General features: G+C 31.0%; 1 protein-coding gene across 1 annotated transcript; it reads left to right on the plus strand.

Annotated features, from left to right (window-relative positions):
* Positions 1-755: 755 nt before the first annotated feature.
* On the plus strand, positions 756-15359 carry LOC117691407 (scavenger receptor cysteine-rich domain superfamily protein-like). The gene is made up of 4 exons (XM_066072457.1): positions 756-1125; positions 1548-1686; positions 14824-14990; positions 15211-15359. The coding sequence occupies exons 1-4, from the start codon at positions 822-824 to the stop codon at positions 15357-15359; spliced, it is 759 nt and encodes a 252-aa protein (XP_065928529.1). The 5' UTR covers positions 756-821.
* Positions 15360-15901: the final 542 nt, after the last annotated feature.

A 15901-nucleotide genomic window follows, 5' to 3' on the forward strand; every position in this document is an offset into this window, starting at 1 on the left:
CTATTTGTAGTTACCTGCTAGTTCGATTAAAACCAGGATTGGAATATCTTTTTAAATACAATACTTGAAATGTTTATGCTAAGAATTTTAAAGTTGGACCGAGATTCTTCATATACTCACCATAGTTACTATAAAAGAATCATTAAAAGTGTCGAAATATTAAGTAAAAATGCTATTGTGAAACTTTAAAAAAGCACTCTAAATAGCTACTATTAGTTGTATTCTTTTAACATTTTATGTCAATTAAACGTGCAAAATAAATGAACACCATCCGCTTAAAAATAACTTAAATGAGTTACAGCAACTGAAAAGAGTATCAAACTTGCAGATAGGTGATAAGTGGAGTGCATTCGTTTACACACACAGACTGAAACAAAGTTTTACTAGTATTAATTGCAAGTTTACATTTAGGAAAAATGTATTGGTTGATTTTTAATCAATATTAAATAATTATATGAGCATAAATGAAGAGTGTTTCGAATATACCAGTATTGGGATTGAAAAAAAATAAATCACATTTTTATTTTTCAAATATCTTGAGGTTGATAAATTGTGTATTTTTCCATTACACACCAATCTAACGAACAATATGTTAGCTATATATTAGATATGAAACAATATAAAAATCGATGTGTATTGAAAAGTAACCCTCGCCAACGAATTTTTAGATCGGCCAATCAGATGTTAACGAGTACTGCTCCATGACACAGAACACACTATTAATATTAAAAATCCGTCGTTAGATGACAGTTTACGCAAATGCATGGTGGTGTAGAGAGCACAGTCTTCAAAAATACAATTATACTTAAATCTAAGAAGTAATGTTACCTTATCATCGTCAGTTGCTGTTTTTATTTCTTGCATTATCTGAAGGCATGGTGTCCGAATATCATATTATTGCCATTCCAGCGTTAGACAACAAAGTATTGTCCGATCCTTTATTTGGCACTAGACACTCAGATTCTATCTCTGGCTGCGCCGTCTTGTGTGTCGACACCTGTCGTTTCTTCAGCTTCAACAGTAAGACAGGGATGTGTCGGCACTACTGCCAATGGAATGAATGCACCTATACAGACACAGAATCAGGATGGAGAACGTACAAAAAGACATCATTGGCAGGAAATGGTGAGTGTATTTTTGTGTTAACGCATGTTTATTAACGCTTAGAAGATGTTAATTTTAAAGATAAAGCAGACAATATATTCAGCTCTCGTTTTTTGCATTTTTTAAAATTTGCTTAATTGATTTACATATCTAATATTGAACAGTAGTTACATTGTAGAACTGACAACAAAAATGAAATATCGAAGAAGTTGAAGGAAAATGACAGAGAAAACGTAATATTCTAGTAAAAAGAGATTACAAAATCAACAACCAAAAAATAAATCAAAATTGTTATGCTTATTTCTCTCTTATTTAGATGTAAAGGACTTTATACATACAACCTTTGTTGCCACGTAATGTCCAAGTTATGGACATATGTTTAATCAAGTTACATACATTAAGTTTGTTGTTATATATTGATTTGTACCGTTTCTTGGTTTTAGATGTTAGACTTATTGGTGGGCGCTACTCTGGTGAAGGACGTGTTGAAGTTTTGTATAATTGCAGTTGGGGAACCGTCTGCGATGATGGTTTTGATGATATAGACGCTCAGGTTGTTTGCCGCCAATTGGGATATGCATGGTAAAAAAATCATTAATTTATTCATTTATACTATAATACAACAACCGTATAAGTAGCTGATATTGTTCAAGGATTGAGATGGTTTGTGATCCAGATATTGACAAGAAATCATATTGACGCAAGCGTCGAATGGGCTGCAAAAAATATAATTGTTGTATGAATCATTGGTCATTTACATAAAAAAACACTACAAAGAAGAAAATAAAAGTTGGTTGTACTTATTTTTATGGTAAATTTTAATATACTTTCAGCACTTTTTTTTTAATTTTAAAAGTTTGCCATTATCATAAAGAATCGAGTTCGTTACTGTAAGCAATTCTAACGGTAATGTTATGATCATTGCCATAGATTGAAGTAATGGAGAACATATTTATTTGTACATTACTCTAATACAAAGTTCAACTCATCATTTTTTTTCTCTTGGAGATTATGTATTTCAAACCATTTTGGTTTTTTTTAGCATTGTACTGTATTGAATTAAAACTTAATGCATTAGTTTATATGGTTTCAAGGGACCACATGATAAAATGAAAATTGATTAGTTCAAACTTTCCAGTCAATTCAAAATTTCATTTATGTCTATTTTTGCGTAAATAATTGATATGTATTTCATTTCATGATATTTTCTACCAAATTTTACATGGAGATATAATAAATACACATACAAAGCCATTTTGTTTGACACGGCACATAGAAATTCCAATATAGCATTTACATAAAATTTAATTACATTCAGGTCTTTAGTATTTCAGGTCTTAAGTATGTCCCGCATACCTATCCCGATGCATTGTTTTGAAAAGAATGAACAGCTCCGAAATTTTCCGAATAGATTATAGTCTCGATAAAAACGCGCTAAGCACGACGGTCTACTACGTATGACCTATTTTTCATTCACGAGTAAAACAAAAAATATGTGATATTTTTTAAAAGGCATTAAACATATTTCTACATGCAAATTTATTTTAAATTCATAAAAAAGAAGCATATTATTAATTATATTAAAAAAGAACTATCCCGCAGAAACGAAGTAACAACATTTAAATGTATATCAAATAACGGGCCTTCCGGCGGTCCGTAATGAAAGATGGCAATAACAAACTGTCAACCGTCTCAAAAATCCGTATAGCGAAATAAAAATTCCAAGCAGAGCAAATTCGGACCTCTAAAAAGAAAGAGGTGGGATCAGGTGCCCAGGATGAGTAAGCACCCCCTGCCGACTGGTTGCACCTGCTCATTGTTATGTATTGTTGAAAAACCAAAGGGGGGGGGGGGTTGTATATCACAGCCATAATATTTTGAACTGTTATTCCAATAGCAGTGAAAAATAGAGAGGGGTTCAATATATCGCATTCATTATATTTTTCATCCACATTTCAAAATGGATTGAAAATATGACAAGGTCGAATATATAGCCGTAATGTTAAATTTTAGTTGATTATAAGAGAACCACTAATGATGCATGACGTACTTTATTCAAATATGGAAAATAAAATCTCAGATATTTCAGCGCAAATTGTAACCATGCTCCTTTAGAAAAATAATATTAAAGGGTACCTGTAAAATGCGAAACTATATAGAATTAAAACAAAACGAAACAAAATCGAACGAAACGAATCAAAATCGAACGAAACGAAACAAAATCGAACGAAACGAAATCAAACAAAACGAACCCATAAATCGAACCAAAACAAAACCAACGCAAATAACCTAAAAATCCAAACGAAACAAAATCGATGAAAACGAATCAAAACCAAACGGAACGAACCCAAAAGTTGAAACGAAACAAAATTAACAAAACAAAATGAAACCAACAAAATAAAAAAAAACCCAAACAACTTAAATTCAATTATGACTACCTTAAAGTGAAAATGAATTCATTGAAATACAATTATAAACCATAAATATAACAGCATATACAGTGCTGGCATAATGAACGTTGACAAGGATATGATACGATTATACTCATTATGAAGGATGAATGATATAAATAGTCATGTTAAATTCTATCCTATCGTTTTCTATCTTAAAAAAAATTCTATGACATCACCCATTGTATTTAGTCTACGTTTATTTTCACTATTCAATCAACAGTTGTTGGATATATAAATATCCAACTGATGGACAGTTGGATATTTTTAATATCAAACTGCCCGTCAGTTGGATATTCAAATATCCAACAGTGCATAAAACAAATAGAAATGACAAAATGTTGAAACGTGTATTTCCAACATACATTGTAAATCAAATTTTATAACACAGAATCTTGTCATCCATAAATGTATATCCGTTAAGCCGCGAATGAAATTTCAGCAGAAATATCTCCTTCTCTTAATTTTGAGATCACATATAAATCACTTCCATCAACACTTTTAGACTTTCTCTTTGAATCTTGAACCATATCGCTCTAGCTTTTCCTTAGTTTTAAATATATAGGGAATATTTCGCACTATGAATTCACAAGACTCCTATCAAAATTTTTAACAAATCATCGCTCTGTTAATTTTCGTCAAACTTCTGATTTGTCCTTTCTCCTTGCAAGTCAAAAATATCATTCAACCTGTATCCGTGTCTTTCCCGGTAGCGTAGACCTCTATATACATTGAATGTACTTTGCGTTAAAAAAATTCATTATCTAAATTTAAGTCTGCTCAGTACAGCGGATTGCTTTACTTTAACATGCGCACCTGTTCACTCGTCCATGAATAAAAGGTGTGTTTGGCTAGGCTATTGTGTATGGTACTATTGGAATCATAAATGAACTAGATGCTTTTGTATTACAGCACATTTGGATATATGAATGGGTCAATGTTTCTTTGAGGTTCGATGGGGGGAATTTTTTTAAGTAAGATAAATAACTCGATAGTGTTGAATAGTTTAGAGAAAACATCCCCAAGGGTGGGGCCAATATTGCCATATAGTAAAAATGTATAAAATCCTAAAAAAAATCTTCTTCTCTACTACCATATACATTTTTAAAAAACTAAATGCATAAATATGATGTCCATGAAGTCCTCTACTTAAATTGTGAAATTCATGACCCCTGGGTCAGTGGTTCTGGCTCTAGGGTGGGGCCAATATGGCTAAATAGTAAAAATGTATTAAATCTTAGAAAATCTTCTTCTCTACTATCATATTTAATTGTTAAAAACTAAATGCATGATAATGATGTCCATGACGTCCTCTACCTAAATTAAAAAATTCATGACCCATTGGTCAGGGGTTCAGGCTCTAGGGTGGGGCCAATATAGCCATATAGTAAAAATGTATTAAATCTTAGAAAATCTTCTTCTCTACTCCCATATATATTTGTTAAAAACTAAATGCATGATTATTATGCCCATGAAGCCCTCTACCTAAATTGTGAAATTCATGACCCCTCGGTCAGGGGTTTCAGGCTCTAGGATGGGGACCAATATTGCCAAATAGTAAAAATGTATTAAATCTTATAAAATCTTCTTCTCTACTCCCATATATATATATTAACAATTAAATGCATGGTTATGATGTCCATGAGGCACTCTACCTTAATTGTGAAATTCATTACCCCTTTGTTAGGTGTTTAGGCTCTAGGGTGGAACCAATATGGCCATATAGTAAAAATGTTTTAAATCTTAAAAAATCTTCTTCTCTACTCCCACACATGTGAACCAAAAACTTGATACATGGTTATGATGTCCATGAGGGCTTCTACAAAAATTGTATATTCATGACTCCTTTGTTATGTGTTCAGGTTCTTGTGTAGGGCAAATATGGCCATATACATGTAGTAACATGTTTTAAATCTTAAAAAATATTCTTCTCTACTCCCACACATGTGGGCAAAAAACTGAATACATGGTTATGATATCCGCAATCTCCTACATGTGTACCTAAATTGTGAAATCCATGTCCCCTGGGTCAGGGGTTCAGGACATGAAGGGGGGGGGGGCAATATGGCAATACAAATGTATAGTGTTAATGCATATAATGTTTAAGAATCTTCTTCTCTATTCTCACACATCTGTATAAAAAAACTGAATAATAATTATGTTTACCAGGAAGTCCTCTACTAAAATTTTAATTTTCATGTCCCCTCAAGGATGGGTTTTGATTCTAGGGCAGGGCCAAAATGGATGTATAGATGTTAATGCGTATAACGTTAAAAATTATCTTCTTTACTCCCACACGACTGAAAGGAAAACTGAATTCATGATTTTGTAGACCAGATCTTTTAGTCTTTCACCAAAATTATAGGTTTCACAGTTCTTTTTGAAATGTGGTCGTCATTGCAAATTTATAATTTTTTTTACTCCAGTATGAAACCTAATAATAATTAGATGCATCTATGAGACTCCGTGACAAGTTTGTGTATGGTATATATGCTACTCAGATGACCGTTAAGGCCAATTGGCCTCTTGTTTGATCAATGTATGCACCCTAATTTGTCCTTTCTTATACCAATACATGAGAATAATCATGTTGTTAAGAAAAAAAACCCAACTCTAAACAGAACAACCATGATAGTTTTTATTTAAACGTTAAAAAATCTGTATAGTTGATCATTTTAGAAATCCCATAAATCTCTTCGGATTCATATTTGCATCCAAATATCGTCTTAATTACATTATTACAAAGAAATAATCAACATTATATCTTTTATTAAGACGTTACATCACCATAAAGAAACCGATATTTTTTTTTCAATTTAACGTTGCAAAATCAGTTAGAAAACCCCTTATAATCTTTTTTAATAATACTTGCACCCTAAAATATCCGTCGTTACATTATTACAAAGCAATAGTCAGCATTAGTGTAAGGAAGAATCCTATAATTATGAATTCACTTAAAACCTCATGAGGAAACCTTTTCTTTACATTTAAAGTTACCACTTCAGTACAATGATTAGTCAGACACATAGGAAACCACCTTAATCTTTTTTATCAATATTTGCACATTAATTTATTCTGAATTATATTAAAACAAAGAAATAATCAACATTAGTTTAAGGAATATACCTTTATTAAGTGATAATAATTGACGATTTTATGTTATGTAATGTTGAATCATGCGTAAGGCTCATGATGACTGTGTTTGTATTGTCGCCTAGCAACCAGCGGAGATTGTCACGTGACCCACAGAGGGTATATAAGCGAGCGCGTCGCAGCGTTCTCTTACCTAGCAGAGTTCCAACGGATAGGAATTGCGAGACTAAAGTACGATTTGGTAGGTGGGTTGCCTTGAAAGAGAGGCTTGATTTTTATAGGACAAATCGTGTTTGACCACTAGTTCGTTATTATATAGGCTATCCCCTTGAATCCTATCATATAGGCTATCCTCTTCTAGTTAGTCGTCGCTGATACTCTAGTAGTAGTATTAGGGAAGGGGTACGCCTTTAGTTAGAGGTTGTACACTGTACATCCTGCATAAGGCGTTAACACAGTGACTGCCTCTGCTGAGAGTTTACCTCTAGAGTAGGTTATATAGCTAGGGCGTGTCACGGGTATTTACTACCGCCTGAATAAGGCATATGATAGTGTTTACCTCAATAAGGTTTCAATCCCGGCCGACCATATTCATTTGTGATTCTACCCTAAGTAAGGGAAGATTATTCTGTAAATATTTGTAGGCCAATTGTAATCACCAATCATTTTAGAGAGGAAAATTATTATTGTTTGATATTTTTATATTCAACCCCTAGACCCTAGAATTGACTAGGTAACGGACCCCTCGACACGTTACAATTACAACAAAATAACAAAAGAACATGGCTGTCGCTTTTATAGTTTAAGATTAATGAAACCCCTAAATCCTTCTGGGTTAATATTTACACCCTTATTCTGTTGACGTTAAATTGGAAGTTATGCATTAATACTAATAGTAGTAAAAATATTTCAAAGTATACTAAATAAAAAAACATACATACGTGAAAAAAGTTCAGTCCAGCCTGGCTAATCCAGAATTCACTTAAAAAGTATATATAGTTGTGATAAAGTTTGACAATATGCAAATTGAGTTTACCATGAAAAAATGATGTACATTGGATATGCCCGAAGCAGATGTATCAGGAGTTGATCTGGAGGTTGAAGTACTAGTAATACTTGTGTATTCAAATAATTTTTATTACAATTTGCTGAATTATTTAAAGCTCTCTGTTCAAAAGGTAGGTCAAGGTAGGTCAAGCTGTTAGTTTATTAAGTTTAGCTAAATTTAGCAATAAACCATACACAACAAAAGGAAGTCTAAAGTTAACACAATTTGACTACAATATTTATCAACAATCTAGTTACATTTTGTACATTGCTGTTTGTGTCTACAATGGATAACTTTGCTGTGTGTATCAACAATGTAGTGGCTTTACAGTGTGTTTATATCAACAATGCAGTGACTATACTCTGTGTATCATCAATGTAGGTACTTGCTGTGCACCAACAATGTAGTGACTTGTTGTTGTGCGTGTCTTATAATGATACATATCTTTCTTACTTTCATTGTCTATTTGTTTGTCTATCTGTTTTTCCCTCCCCTAAACTGTTTAAAGAGTGTGACCATAGATATTCTTGGTATGCTGAAGAAATAAATAGAACATATGCATGATGTACGGGCAGGAAAAAAACTTATGATCAATTTTAAGATAATAAACACATTAAGAGGTAAACAATTCCTCTAAATTTTTTTCAAGCAAAATTATAGTATTTAGCTGAGCAGCACGTGATGCATATCATGGTCTGATCTAAAGATGTTGATTTTAATTGACAAGTGAAGCAAGTGGACTTTTAGTATTACACACCACTCGGTTTGATTCGTTTAGCATTTTAATTTGTTATTGTTACTTTAAAGAGCGTTGAAATATTTATTCAATCCAAATAACTAAATATTTGAAATACAATAGAATGTATGACACTATGAATCTCTCTCTCTCTCTCTCTCTCTCTCTCTCTCTCTCTCTCTCTCTCTCTCTCGTGATAAACGGTTTATGTATTAAATGTCCTTTGTGCAACCACAATTCAACACATTACTAAATATATTGACTTTCGTGTAAATAAGGAAGATTTACACACTCAAGTGAGTTTCTGGTGCGTGTTCAAACTGAGTCATGTGACCTCAAGTAGTGGCTATCAGGTATAAAATCATAAACTCTTGGAGGTAGATTTTCCTTGTTTCAAGTAGCAGTATAGTATTAAGATGCCTCATATTACATAACAATGGCATGAAATATGTTTGTTTTGAGTTGATTATAAGAACTTCCGGTCGTCAGCGGAAGCACTTCAAAACTTAATTTTCTTACAAATTAAGTCCATTTTACATAAAATAAATATAATTATATGTATAAATTCTTATGAATGTCATCTATGCGATGTTAATTTTACACTAACATTCTACTTTCGGTGAGGTGATATAACTAAATTATCTCAGGTGGGTTTTAAAAACAAATATATATAAACATACCCTGAAAATTTGTTAAATCGTTATTTAGGATACTCTGTTCATTATATAAATTTTTTATCAAATTTGCCTACGCTATTTGAATGCAATACCCCTCTAAACTTAGTATCGTTTGTAGTGCTGTTTTGACGCTTTTCTAATGAAATATATAGGAAAATGAGCATATTTTTCTTTATATTCGAGATGGAGTTTTTTTGAAAAATTGAAAATAGCTTCTAAATTTAGACGAATTTATCAACGGTTTCTATGTGTAAAGAAAATGTGATTTACAAATTGTTTATGAAAAAAAAATATATGTGTTCTCGCTCGATTTTTTGCTATTTTATTTTATGTTTCTGATTATTCTACCAAAAATTGTCGCATTTCCGTATTTGACGTCATGATTACGACGTCAAACAATGTTAGACCTGTTCCACTTACAAAGTGATGCAATCATTTAAAAACTACTATACTTTAGGACAGCTAAAGCTAAAACTTTTACAGATTTAAGGTTCAAAGTACGACGCAGATTCTTTTTACATAAATATTGCCCAAAAAATTACAGAAAAGAGAAAATATTTTACAAACAACTATATATAGCCACGTTCGTACACATAACTTTGTAACAGTTAAAATGACAATTTTCCTAGTGATTAGACCACCTACCATAATAAACTTGCTGAAGCACACATCTCTCTTTAAAAAAATGGACTTTTTGAGAATATGAAAGAGCTCGAGATAAAACATATTTTTATCAAAACTATTAATAAACTATTAATGGGTGGGGGGGGGGGGCTCTCGTGTACCTCCGGTTTTATATACATGAAGACATCTGCTCAGTTGATTTTTAAAAATTAAAAACCAGAAAAGCTAGCTTTTACAGTCTTATTCTAAATCAGATGCCGCAGAGCATAATGTTTTAAATATCTAAAATCACGGAGGGAAAGGGGACATCAAATTTGTTAGCAAGTGCATTTCCATATTAATTTGCTTGGTCGGAATATAAGTTAGACCTAATGTTTATAATCTCGAATCTAGAAAACGGTTCACATCTAAAAAAAATGAATTCCCCGACTGTGCTCTTTCCTTTTTTTTCGGGCAAAATAGTTACATGTAATAATAATATATTATTGATATACTATATCATTATATATTAATTTAATAACTAATCGATTGTTAAAAAATTATTGCCGAAGCCGAGGACCAAATATTTTACATCTCTCTCTCTCTCTCTCTCTCTCTCTCTCTCTCTCTCTCTCTCTCCTGTGTTACAAGTTTGAGACTACACCGCTGGTTTTTATTTACAGTTTGAACTTTTACATAGACTGAAAAAGAACGCTCCAATTCTTGCTGATTATCTGCATAATTATTATGTGTTGCATTCGATGTGCACTTCCTTTTTTGATTCGTGGAGAATAAATATGCATGACTACTACTGTCTAGTATAAACGGCATATATATAAATGATAACTTCATTATCACCCCGAGCATTTGATTTTAGAGTGTAATTCGAGAAACTTGAGATGTATCCGTTATGACGTCATTAACGAATGTGCACAAAACGGCCAAACTAGTTGTCTAAATTGCGTACAGAATTTGATGACGAAAGCAAACGCGCGACCCACCTTGAATAATGCAAATATGTATTATGTAACCTAACATATTTAGAGTAATTGCATATTGCTATATCCGATTCGAAAAAAAATAATAGCACGCATCAATTTTCGTCACCGTTTTGTAAATATATAAAAATACCAGTCTCTCATTGATATTTACTTTGTATAGCAAATAAAATTGATGTTGTAAATGTATTTCCATTTTAATTTCGTTTTGCACAATTACTCTGAAGTTTATAGTCGAATCTGATTGGCTACAGCATGCATGATATGATTTGATATGATATGTAATGGATAAATAACGAGATGGTGTTGAATAGTTTACAGAAAACCTGATTGACTCAGTTGACCTAAAAAGATTTAAGGGACCCGGTTTTTCTAACTGATTGACTACACCAATATTCGAACTTTACAACAAAAAATATTGGTTTTCTCTTTTGGGTGTATTTTCTAAATAAAGAAATTTTTCCTTTAAATAATGCTGATCATTTAATGTTATTTATGAGAAATTAGTATACAAATATTCATTTGATTTCAACTAATTTCGGGGGTTTCCAAAGTGATTTTTTATGGTTAAATTGAACATTATGGGTTTCCTCATGGGGATGTAGATTCTTAGTTAAATAATTTTTCCTTTAACTGATGCTGGTTTTTTCATCGTAATAATATCGTCAAGAAGGAATTAGGATGCAAATATTGATTCCAACAGATTCAGGATTACGTTTACTCAAAATGAAAAAAATTCCACTAATGATAATACATTACTATCTATTGTGTGCTATTTTTCACTTTCAAAAAGTAGGCCATTGACCTACTTTTTGACTTAATGCCAATTGATTTATAAAAAATTCCAAGATTTTAAAACTAAGATTGAGATTTCCTTAATTGTGAAAAAAACATTGCTTAACTCTTTTAAAAATGAAATAAAGTTGATGAATTACAGAGACACCAAATAGATACAAAGCATAAAAGTCTTTATTCACAATTTTTATAAATGTTCCTGTCCGATTTATCTCTATCAGTTTTTAAATCCCAACCCATTTTTTAATCTATTTTACAAAAAATTGAATGATGATAATACTTAACCATTTAAACCAATCTTAACCATTAAACTACGTATATTGACGTTACTCTGCTGGCATTAAATTAAAGCTCACATGAAACGATATCCTGACCATATTGAGTTATATACGGGAATGAGTTCATAAGTGCCTGTTTAATAAGACTGACATTGTTTTTTGAATATTTTATGTAAAATGTGAGCGCCACAATCGATCAAAATCACTTAATCGGGAAAAGGAACATTTGACTTACGCGGCTTACCTTCCTTGCTTATGACGTCAGTAAGACCCAATGGCCTTATAAAGCTATGTTATGAATACAAATATCCATGTCATTTTGCAGCATTTTAAAAGAAAACAAATACTATTTTATATAAAAACTTGTATAATTATACAATAATTAACCACGGTAGTATTTTTTCTCTTAAGAAATGTAATCGTGTGCATTTATATTTGATAGCGTGTACATATTCAATTTAGAGACTGCGCGGAGAATGAATGATTTTCTTTATAGATCTAATCTACGTGCAAGTCTAATATACTTTTAATATATGCATGTATATATGTTTTATTTCAATCTTTTTAATGAAATTTTCAAATTAAAAAATAACTGATCGTTTTTTTCCCATTTGCACGTTCATGCAATATTCTTTAAGATCATTCGCATCACGAGTATATATTGTTTGTTTCGCTTTCAAATTCACAAATATGTTACCATTTAATTATTTTAAGTCTAAGAGAAATTTCTTCAAAATGTTTTAATTTTGAAACGTGTACTTGTATATGTGCGGTGTTTTGATTTTACAACGTGTATGTGCTGTGTTTACTCACAGATTCCTTCTATCTCACTTTCTCTCACAATTTTTTCTTTCGTTCTTTTATTATTATTGATGTTAATAACGCAATGTTAATAAAATCTGTTGATTATCTTCACATTCGTTCACAACAATATTTATCAAACAACCGATTTATTTTACCGATACATTTCGAAATCCTTAAGTGCCATATTTCTGCGATCGAGTTTAATAAAACATTAATACACGAGTACACAAAGTATTTTCTAAAGATATTGCTACATGTACATATCAATAAGTCAGAAATTAATATTATTTGAAAAAATAAAACTTAAGAATAATTTTGCGGTATTTTGCAGCAGCTCTTAAATACATGTACAAACTATGTACACAATACCTATACCTCAAACATTTTCATTGGCCTGCCTTATACTTTTTTTTTAGTGACAAATAAATCAAATGAATTAAAATGCTTTAATTCCCTTTAAATGTAGCTCAATCATTATACGTATCGAAGAAGAAAATGATGTGTCTATTCCAAAAGGATCAGGATAATTCATTAATCAGCTGTTAATTTTCACTGCAGTACGGGATCTTCATCATTATTTTACTTTGGTGAGAAGCTGATAGTAGATTTATTCATTAACGAAACTAAGTCATCTATACTATGAAATCAAATGATCTCATTTGAAAAGAAAGAAACGTTCATATATGCAGAAACTACTAAAATCAAATCGATAAACTACTGTAAAATTACACTAGTTTTGATGCATTGTTTACATCGGTGGGTCTGTGTGACGTCATAAATCCACAAAATCAAGAACGATAAGCGGGGAAGAATTTTTTCAGGCGCGGAGTTTTCACGGTTATTTCTCAGTAATGCAAAGGCAATAAAATCTTACTTCACGTATTTTAACATTTGTTTATACCAAGATTTATATTCATGAAAGAAAATCATAGTGTTAAAAATCGTTTCATATGAACTTTAATATGAAGTCAATGATCAAATTTTGAGATATTTAGATTATATAGTTTTTAAGAATTTTTCAATTATCTAAATGAAAAAGTAAAATAAAACTAACCAAAAAAAATGCAAAACTAAGTAACTAACAAATAAAAACCTACTTCGAATAATATAAAACTATATAGCTACCAAAAATATTTCAGTGAAAAACAAAATTTGGAAAATTTAATCCTAATTTCATCTGTTTTGCAAAAATCACAACTGTTTGTAGTCTAATTCCATTATATAATAACAATATCGAATGCTGTATCAATAATAATTCAAATCATAAATACATTTTGTGTTTAAAACAAATTTTACCCATGACATTGAACTTTAAAGAATTAAATTTTGAGAACTCAAACCATGAGTAAAAAACGTCCTAATGGGGGTTTCAGAAGTGATTGAGTATACATGTACTGATTTTTTGACGTTAAAATGGAAAGAATGGTTATCCTATTTGGAGTGTTTTCTCTTAATAACATGATTTACCTCAAAGCAATGCTGATTTTTTTTCCGATTTGATATAATGTCAGTAAGGATAAATTGCACAATTAAAACCCCTAACATGTTTTAGAGACACTGGAGGAGGCACATAGTATTTGTTGAAGTTTGGAGGAAAGTTTAACTTTTCGTGAGTTTATTAAAGATTTCAGTGATATACTAAAATTATACATTAATGAATGACATTTCAAAAGACTAACTTGAAAAAAATCACACTAAATAATCCCTATCGAAATTAAACCTAGTGAAATGTAAAAGAAAAACATCTTAACCATCACCAACATGACAAGGCGACACACAAAAACAACTAACTTTTCCTCAATTTTACTGCAGAATAATGAAAAATCAGATATGGTCATTTAAACAAATCATCTGAAATTATATATTTGAACTAACATATTTTTGAAAACCGATAAATTTTTAATTTTTCATGAAAATAAAAAAAAGTGATAGTGCCTTCATCTGCATTTCCATAATTTTAATAAGTGTGAGTTCAGAACATAAAATTATTTTTAATTTAGCAGAATAGTTTTGTTATTTATTAAGAGCAATATTCGTCTGTTTATTGAATTGCTTTGATTAGTTTAAACATATTTTATCATATTTTCATTACAAAATGTTAGCCAAATTGTGTTGAAATTTTATTTCGTTAAGAACGTTATTTTTTTTGTAATGTTATGGATTTTTTTAAAAATGTTCATTATAGTATTTTTTCTATAATAGGACATGTATATATTTATAAATGAGTCCTTTTGAAGGTCCGGTGCTGTTCAAAAACACAATGCCCCATATGGCGAAGGCTCGGGAAATATCGTTTTAGATGAGGTTAGCTGTAGAGGTCCAGAAACTTTCATTGGATGTTGCGTCCACGACGGATATATGGTGCATGACTGTCATCACACGGAGGACGTCGGAGTTGTATGTTGTATGTGTTTTTTCTATAACTTTTTTGTAACTTTATATCCAATTTATCATTAAACTGATGATATTCCTATGTAAAAATATTCCTCCCATTTTATAGTATTGCATTGAATATCAAATCAACAGCGACAAACATATAAACCATTCTGTTATTCTACTAGATATGATTAATATGAACAATTAATTGTTATAATTTTCTTTATAAATGTTTACAATTGAAATAGTATCCGTACGTTTGGCTGGAGGCTCGACATCGAGAGAAGGAACTATAATTGTGACACTAGGAAACACAGAGGGGACTGTTTGTGCTGATTGGTGGGACAATGATGATGCCAGAGTTGTTTGTAGAATGCTGGGATATAATCATGGGTAACAACTATAAAACAAGTTTTTGAGTATTGAACGGTTTCTTTAACAGCTATGATTTATATGTCTGGGTATAGAAAAAACATTTTGCTAATGCCTTTAAATGAACGATAAAAAGCAGAAAATCTCTTGATATATCATAAGAATCTCTTTCGGTTTAATTGCTCCTATTACTTTACGAGAAGAAGAAAGTAAAGGGATTTCAATTAAAAAACAAATCAAAATAACACAAATATATAAAAATAATCTTTAAAATGGCAATGCATGCACATTCCATGAAATTCTGGTTTTATTGCATATGTATGTCATTCATACATTTTTTTGTCATTACTTAATGAAAATAAACATTCAACATGAGCATTTTTATCAATCAGAAAACTAACAAATTTATAGAAAATAAGCAAACTTTATATCATTTTGTTTGGCTTTTCATTGCGTTAATAAGGATTTGATAGTTGTGGCGATTCTTAGACTGTTTTTCCCTCTGTAGACAAAAATTTCTTTACTTAACATTAGTTAAGGACCAAAAATGATATTTGAAAATTTAAG

Source organism: Magallana gigas, chromosome 9 (assembly GCF_963853765.1).
Source record: "Magallana gigas chromosome 9, xbMagGiga1.1, whole genome shotgun sequence".
Lineage (NCBI taxonomy): Eukaryota > Metazoa > Mollusca > Bivalvia > Ostreida > Ostreidae > Magallana > Magallana gigas.

What these genes read in the sequence shown, in the direction of transcription:
- LOC117691407 (XM_066072457.1), top strand. Translation starts at nt 822, where the DNA reads ATGTTACCTTATCATCGTCAGTTGCTGTTTTTATTTCTTGCATTATCT. An exon ending in CGCCAATTGGGATATGCATG is followed by an intron (nt 1,687 to 14,823) that starts GTAAAAAAATCA and finishes GTCCTTTTGAAG; the next exon opens with GTCCGGTGCTGTTCAAAAAC. An exon ending in GGACGTCGGAGTTGTATGTT is followed by an intron (nt 14,991 to 15,210) that starts GTATGTGTTTTT and finishes CAATTGAAATAG; the next exon opens with TATCCGTACGTTTGGCTGGA.